This window comes from Triturus cristatus, chromosome 10 (genome assembly GCF_964204655.1).
Source record: "Triturus cristatus chromosome 10, aTriCri1.1, whole genome shotgun sequence".
NCBI lineage: Eukaryota > Metazoa > Chordata > Amphibia > Caudata > Salamandridae > Triturus > Triturus cristatus.
This window is the reverse complement of record NC_140593.1, coordinates 1,171,568,916-1,171,577,076: the sequence shown is the minus strand read 5'-3', so window position 1 is coordinate 1,171,577,076 and position 8,161 is coordinate 1,171,568,916. Positions and strand designations below refer to the sequence as shown.

Below are 8,161 nucleotides of genomic sequence, written 5' to 3'. Positions count from 1 at the left end.
TAGGAATCCTCACTACATAATAACCCTGTACCACATTCTGAAAACAATGGACCGGAGAGACAGTCACTCACTTACCAAAAGGGAAAGTCATCTACTTGCCACAATACATTCTCCACAATTAAGCTGTAGGAAGTTCTTTTCCACATGCCCTCTGCCTCATTTCTGCATGCAAGTAGTGCTGAGCTCGGAGGCATGATTTGTCCTTTGGGAATGTAAATGCTTCACTGCCCCAACTCCCGCTCATCTCCTGTGCCTCATCTAAGTCCACCCTCATGCTGCCTCTTTGCTGGGTCAGTATGCAATCTCCTCCAATGTCTGCTCTTCACCCAGCCACCCATGACTTACAGCGTCCACAGGCCCCAACCCAATCATCATGGTACACTCAGAAATGTCAGCAGCGGTGTCAGAGCTGATCATAGGCCTCAACAAAAAGTAAGTCACAAAGGGTCAAGTGTCTCGCCTTGGGCCCCTAATCCACTTTTGCAGTCATCGAATGACGTCTTCTCAGCTGTGCAACCCTTGGGGGGATGAGGTTTTCTATATGGATCAGGATTATTTAATGGGCATTGGGATGTAACTTACAACTATGCAACTTTCCCAGTGGCCATCTTGGCCCCACCCCCACACATATTTGTCATTAAAATATGTCTGTGCAGAATGTCTGTCATATGTGCCCATCTGGTTTCACCATTTCTTGTTCACCCCAGTGCATTAAGTGTCAGATGTGCTTGTTCCTCATTTTATACCATTTATAGACATTCACTCACAAAGAAAAGTCACATGAGATACCACCAAACCACACTGCATAACTTCATGAAAATTCAGAGAAAAAAAAAATTACTCATTTCTTTATATGACAAAAAAAGACATGACCATAGTCATAGCTTTGAAATTACGTACAGTGTTAAGTGTTATACTGTTTGAATCTTGAGAATGATACTAATATCACAGTATTCATCCTACATACTATACGAAGCACATGATAAGCCGGAATTATTTAAATATTGAAATTCTTGCTTACACCATGACAATTCACACTCAATAGAATGTGATAGGGTGGGATTATCTGAGCCTTTAGTGTCATATGTTGTATGGAGTTGCTTAACACCAGCATTACAGAATGTTCCCCTACTGCACCAGTGTGAGGCTAAACTTAAATGTTAATGTGCACGCTTTAACCTGATGCTGATAGAATTCTCAAAACCAAAACACTAGAGGCTGGCCTCAACTGCTGATTCTATCTAGGAGACATTGAATTCGAAATAAATGTTGAGTCTTCTACACATAGCATTGTGGACCAGCTTACTACATCATCCTTACATCTATGTACCCCACAAGTTCACATTACATTTGGTTCTGTAGGTGGAGTGATTGCAATGAAGAATAATGGATTTTACCATGTCCTGGTCACTCATATTACACTTAATTTGATGGGTGCCTTTGTATGAGCAATATTTAAAATTTGGCAGATGGGAGAACTCATCACAAATGTGGTGGATATGCCATCTGGTGTTTTACTAGTGCCATAGGCTATAACAAACTTGTAATATAACAGATGGGACATCCACCAGTGATTACCCAAATCCTCACAATATATATTTGGTGAGGGATACTGATGATTACACATTACTTTATGAGTATCAGGTGAACTCTCCAGACAGTGAAGCAAATCTGGATTCTTTCAGGGTGTTTCTGCTAATGAAAATAAATCAAGCATCATCACTAGTGGGAATTTATTCAGACAATGTCTTTCTAGAATGATGTTCCAAAGAAATGAGTGCAAGGCTTGAAACTTACATTTTTGCAGGAAAGCCCATTTTTGGAAGGGTCAATTATCAGAGGTATAGCATAACAGTTTTATTTTAATTCATTGAATTAAAGCTTTATCATACTGTTGATATTGTTCAATCAGACGTGAGGAGTTGATCAATAACATTGTTGTAGAATGTCCAAGAATTTCAACAGTAGTCACAGTGCAGTCACAATAATACCATGGTGTTGATAAGCCCAGAGATACAGTTACAGTGCTGTTCTGATCGTGTCATCTTTCTTACAGTGTCCACCTTCAAGCTCCATGGAACCACACAATCAGACAACGGAGTTCATTCTCCTGGGGTTCACTGACCAGCAACAGAATTTTGTAGGCATCTTCTTTCTCTTTCTCATCATATACGTCATTACACTAATGGGAAATATTTTCATCATTGTGGTTATTCGATGTTCGCCTGAACTGAATACTCCTATGTATTACTTTATTTCCAGCCTATCCTTTATTGATACCTGTTTTGCCACTGTCACAGTCCCCAGGCTGTTAGCGGACCTCCTGATGGAGGAGAGATCGATTTCATTCACAGCATGCTTCACACAGATGTACTTTTTTGGGTTCCTAGCTTTCACAGAAGACTTCCTTCTTGCTGTGATGGCTTACGATCGCTGGGTGGCCATCTGCAAGCCCCTCCACTATACTAAGTTGATGAATCCCCGGCTGTGCAAGGCTTTGGTGGCTGGATCCTGCCTTGCTGCCTCCTTGCACTCCCTACTGCACTGCATCACCATCTCCAAATTGTCCTTTTGCGCTGACAACAACATCCACCACTTCTTTTGTGACATGACAGCACTGCTCAAGCTTTCCTGCAGTGACACCTCCACCAATGAGCTTCTTATATTCACAGAGGGTACCCTGGTCAGTATGAGCCTTTTTCTGTTCATAATTGTTTCCTACATAATTATTATCTCCTCAGTTCTGAAGATCCATTCAGGGAAAGGGAGGTGGCGGGCATTCTCTACTTGCTCATCCCACCTGACTGTAGTTTTCATCTTTTATGGAACAGCCTCTTTCATTTATTTTCGACCTACATTGAGCTACTCATTACAATATGACCGGATTGTAAGTGTTGTCTACTCTGTAATAACTCCCATGTTAAACCCATTCATCTACAGCTTTAGGAACAAGGAAGTCAAGGAGGCGCTAAGAAAAACAATACAAAGAATAATTTCTTAAAAAAATAACTGACAATTTTTTATTTATGATTGCAGTGGACATGCCAGTGGCCTTCAAAACAGATGTGTTACTCTTTGAAAATTGACAGCTAACATATAGTTAAGAACATCTGGAATGGTCTAAGAGTACTCTCCAAAGAAGGATTAACAATTTTCTCCCTACAATCATTCTCTAATTCAATGAAGCAAGTAATTATCCTCTCAAGCATTGACATGGTTCAGGAGTCCCCTATATTGTACCATCACCAAATAAAATGCACCTTTGGTCTAGGTGCTCTCTAAACAAGTGCTAAAGGAAGCATGACCACTTCACCCCTAAACTCAGGGTTCTTCAATCACACCAATACAAAATCAAATTTAAGACACCTCACATTCTCTGCAAGGTCAAAAAACTTAAAAGTACTGATGAACAGCTGCCGCTCTTAGACCATGCCCACTTCAGTTACAGCATCAACCAGATGAGATGGTGCTGTGGCCCTTAAAACAAAGATGGAGATTGCAAAAATACATTCTGTCTCTTTCTTTGCCTACACCTTATGGTAAAACATCCCCTTCATTTGAAACAGGACCTTTCACTCTTAACTCCAATAAATAAATCAAGACCTCCCTATTTGCCAATCATCTCTCTACCTAGTGCTTAATTTTTTAAAGGGTAAGTGGCTGGGCTCAAAGTTTTTTTCTGAAACCTGAGGCCAGTGCATTAAATGTTGCTGAACTGAATACCAAGGCTGCATCTTCTTGATTCCATGTCATGCATCTTTAACCCACCAGCAGACTCTTCATATCCCTTTATCTCACTCTTCTAGGCTCCTGCTCTTTTCCTTCATCCCAGTTTTTCCATCTGTTGCTTTCTGCTTCTTTCCTCTATATGGGTTTTTGGATCACATGCTCTCAGTGTAAATCTGGAGAGGAAAAAAAACAGCTGTTCACCAAAAAGAATTGCTTGTGGGTTCCACCAGCAACCACTGGCTCAAATTAAGTGACAACCTTAAATGGGTAACTTAATATGTCATATTACTTTTGTAATTGTTCCTTTAAACTCAGGTGACCTGCAGATTGCAGTGAGTCCTCCAATGTCTTTCATAAAGTAATGAGTTGCCCCTATCAACTAGACACTATCACTATAGATACATCTACAGTAGAAAGAAGGTACACAAAGTGGCAACTCAAATAGTACTCACATTTCCAAGTATATGAACACTTGTCAGAAACTGCAAGTTTTTTCATTATTGATATTGATGCCATGAAGGCTTGATTATGTATACCCATTTGTGAAGTAAATGCACCTGGTGCATGAACTCAATTTGCTGGATAAACATAATCTAGTTCGGCTTGTAGTGATTGAAAACAACTTAGAACGGCATGTTGTCCTTGTGTCCCCTACACTCTGGAACCTGGGCTCCAGCTAGATAAAGAGATTTAACAGTTGTCTTAAGACTGAAGATATTTGAACCATCCTAAAAGGCAGATACAAAGGCTTTCCAAACATTTCTTTGACTACAGGCACAATAACTAATTAGATACTGAGATAAGATATTAAAAAATGGGTATGAAAAGTGAAGTTGGAAGCTTAGGTTTGATTTTCTCAATTTGAATGTTACTGATAATGGAAGTTATTGAAGTCATTGCATGTACTTTTTATGCTTGATGAGAATGACCTAAAGGTAAATAGAAGGCCCATTCCCTTTCCTACTGAAGCAATAGCCATATAAGCGAGTTAGAGCTGAGTGTGAACATTTTCACTATGTGCGCTTGGATAACTATCAGAAGTTTCGAAGAATGTATGTTATTTTACAGCAAATAGAAAACCATCATTTATTACGAAATTCATCCTTGAACCATTTGAACATGAGTACACATTTCATTATACAAAAATAACTAAAAAAAACACAAAATAAATTACGTATTTTGACATTTCATGACTAATGCATTATCTGAGGTTATAAGAAGTGCATGGTGGGGACACGAGTTATTGCAAGGTCACTTAAATTTAACAGATCAATGTCCGTTTATTTTCATTTTTTAAGAATTTGTTTTTATCATATTTCAGTCCCTAACTACAACATCAGGTTAACCTTTGTTTTTTTCTGTCACTTTCATGTTTTTTTAAACATAAGCTAAGTTTTTATTACCATACCTAACTAGAACATCACTTTAACCTTTGTTTTTTAAAGTGAACTTCTGGAGTTTTTAGATCATATTTCACCAACTCTCCATTGCACATGGCCTTTGGAAAAGGATTAGTCATAGGGCCTGGATGCAACCAGGCACTGTGTTGGGCCTTTTTAATGTGAACTTGTGTGGCACATAGATATAAGGATGATGAAGTAAGCTGGTCCACAATGCTATGTGTAGAAGACTCAACATTTATTTCGAATTCAGGGTCTCCTGGCTAGAATCAGCAGTTGAGGCCAGCCTATAGTGTTTTACTTTTGAGAATTCGATCAGCATCAGGTTAAAGCATGCACATTAACATTCAAGTTTAGCATCACACTGGTGCAGTAGGGCAACATTCTGTAATGCTGGTGTTAAGCAACTCCATACAACACATGACTCTAAAGGCTCAGATCATCCCATCCCATCGCATTCTATGTAGTGTGAATTGTCATGGTACTTTATGTAAGCATGAATTTCAATATTTAAATAATTCCCATCACATTCTATGTAGTGTGATTTGGCCTTTGAGGCTTGGGTAGGGTGGCCTTGCACCCAACCTCTCCTTTTAAATGATTGTATCCCTGGGAAATGGGGTTTCCTGGGGTCATAAACCCCCCGGGACTCGAAAAGGCTATGGGAGGGGGTTGTGCACCCCCTCCCCTTTAATTTAAAGTCAGCCATGGAGAATGGGCTCATCATGGCTTCAGGGAGGATCACGGAGTAGGACTGCACACCCCCTCCCCTCAAATGAAAATTTGTGGTAAAATAAAAAAATAGTTTTGGGTCATGGGGAGTATCTCTGGGACCCCTCACCAGGCCAAAGAGGGCACAGGCTATCCAGCTAAGGGACTGAGGTCCTCATTAGGATGGCAGTCGGTCTTTCGTCCGACCGCCATCTATTCAGAAAAGTGACCGTCCAACTACATGTCGGTGGTCCTGCAGTCCAAATAATGATGCGACCCCCACCACGGCAGCCGCAATGTCTACTTTATGTTTTGTGGCGGGTGCTGCGGGATGCAGCACCCACTGCAGTGCATAAAATATGCCTCAAATGTATCCCTGCACTACGTGGAAGGCACCATGCGGTGCCTGCCACATGGTGCAGGGATATGTAGGGAAACTCAAAACTGAGGCCCAGGAGGGCAAGGGGTGACCGCTCCAGGCCCCCAATGTCCCTTTCTGCCTGCCATTTCATGGCGGGTTCACCATCATGAAAGGGCAGGCGGAAAGGAACATCGTAATGCCAGTGTAAGCATTACTCCACCTCCGACGGACCGACGTGCTCCTTGAGCATATTGGATCCATGGCAGTCAGTCTTTCCGACTGCCACACATCCGCCCACCACATTAGGATGGTGGTGGGGCCACCACCGATGGGCTGTCAGTGGTGGTCCCACTGTCATCGTTATCGGGCCCTGAGTACTGAGTCCTAAGATGTCTGCTGCCACATCGTTGTTGATGTGGTGGCTGACAATCAGATATCACCCTGCGAACAGTTAGCCCAGTGAATCTTCCATATGTGATATATACAAGAATCTTCCATATGTGATATATACATTCATTTTTAGCTTAGTTTCTCAAAAACTACTGAACAGATTTACATCAGTTTACAAAAAGCACACTGTCAGGACTAAGATCTAGCTTTCTTCCAAATTTGGTGTAATTCAGTTAATCCATTTTGGCTATAGCTGTGTCTAATTTTTCTATGGAAAATTGCATGATTAGTATAATATTATTACAATTTCCAACCATAACATTTTTAACATTTGGTTTTTTTATTGAATTTCTATGTTTTTTACGTAAAGTAAGATGTCCATTGTCATGCACACTGCAGGCACTGCCTTGCATGGATGCACACATACCCACCATACATGGCCCTCCTTGCAGTGGGTGGCAACCCTCCTATCGGCCATGGCCTACTGTGCTTAGGGGTCACCTGCCCCTTCTATAGGCACCACCAGAGTCAAAACATCTTACTGAAAAGCAGGATCTAGCCAATTATTTTTTAACCTTGGATGCCCTAGTGCCCACCCAGGGCACCCACATATCTTTTTTTTAAGTTTGGGGCCAAGATATGAGCTCCAAGGCCCGAGCCAGCTCCCCAGCCAGAGCCTATGTATAGAGAGTGCCTGCAGGATCCGGTCATAATTTAAAAGTGGGTGCCCACCTAGAGCACTCACAACATGCAAAATATTGGGGGCCACAGTGGAGAGCCTCCATGGCCACTGCCGACTCCCAAGCACCCTTTGTGGGTGCCGGCAGGAGCCAGCTTCATTCCTTTGGTACCACTTATGTGGGGACAGTTTATTTCTGTGCACCAGCGGAGCCAGAGCAAAGTTGTGTTTCCTACCTGGGAGAGGGCATGAAGTGAAGAAAGTTTACATTCCCTGCTTGCACTCTCTCTAGCAGGAAACACAGCATTGTCTGGGAGAATGAGGTCCCTGAGACACTGCTGTCAGTAGGCCCAAGGGGATAAGGTTCTGGGGCCTGTCTATGGCTCATGGAGGGGGCTCTACACCCACAGAAAAAATGGTGTACCCTTAGGCCTTACACAGGCTCCCTTCCCCTAAATATAAAATAGCCCCCGGGGGATAGGGTCCCCAGGGCCTTTCAAAGGCTCGAAAGGCAGTATGCTCTCCATCCAAAGATTAGCATATTAGCCCCTGGGAGACTTCGCACCTGGGGCCTCGAGAACACTCAGGAGGGGTGCCATACACCCATGTCCTTTAGTGCCCACTCTTCCATCACAGGGTTACTAGTCTACCGGCCCCCAGGCCCGATCTCAGAATTCAAATCAGCCATTATGGAGGTCGTGAGCTACCTAGCGGTGACAGGTTCCAATTTCAGTCTCATTGGTGACCTTTACCAACACTTTGACCGTCCCTCTGACCCTGAAATAGCAGCTTGCTTGCCGATTTTGTTGCTTGTCAATTAAAACAACTGGTGGTTGGCCCTACCCACATTGCTGGGCATTTACTTGACCCGGGATTCTCTAACATTCCCTC

The 8,161-nt window shown here is 42.4% G+C and overlaps 1 protein-coding gene across 1 annotated transcript; it reads left to right on the top strand.

Annotated features, from left to right (window-relative positions):
• The first annotated feature begins 2,074 nt into the window (after nucleotides 1–2,074).
• Nucleotides 2,075–7,527, top strand: LOC146796894 (olfactory receptor 5J3-like). The gene is made up of 2 exons (XM_085631426.1): nucleotides 2,075–2,975; nucleotides 7,352–7,527. The coding sequence occupies exons 1-2, from the start codon at nucleotides 2,075–2,077 to the stop codon at nucleotides 7,525–7,527; spliced, it is 1,077 nt and encodes a 358-aa protein (XP_085487552.1).
• Nucleotides 7,528–8,161: the final 634 nt, after the last annotated feature.

What these genes read in the sequence shown, in the direction of transcription:
- LOC146796894 (XM_085631426.1), top strand. Translation starts at nt 2,075, where the DNA reads ATGGAACCACACAATCAGACAACGGAGTTCATTCTCCTGGGGTTCACT. An exon ending in AGTCAAGGAGGCGCTAAGAA is followed by an intron (nt 2,976 to 7,351) that starts AAACAATACAAA and finishes ATGCAAAATATT; the next exon opens with GGGGGCCACAGTGGAGAGCC.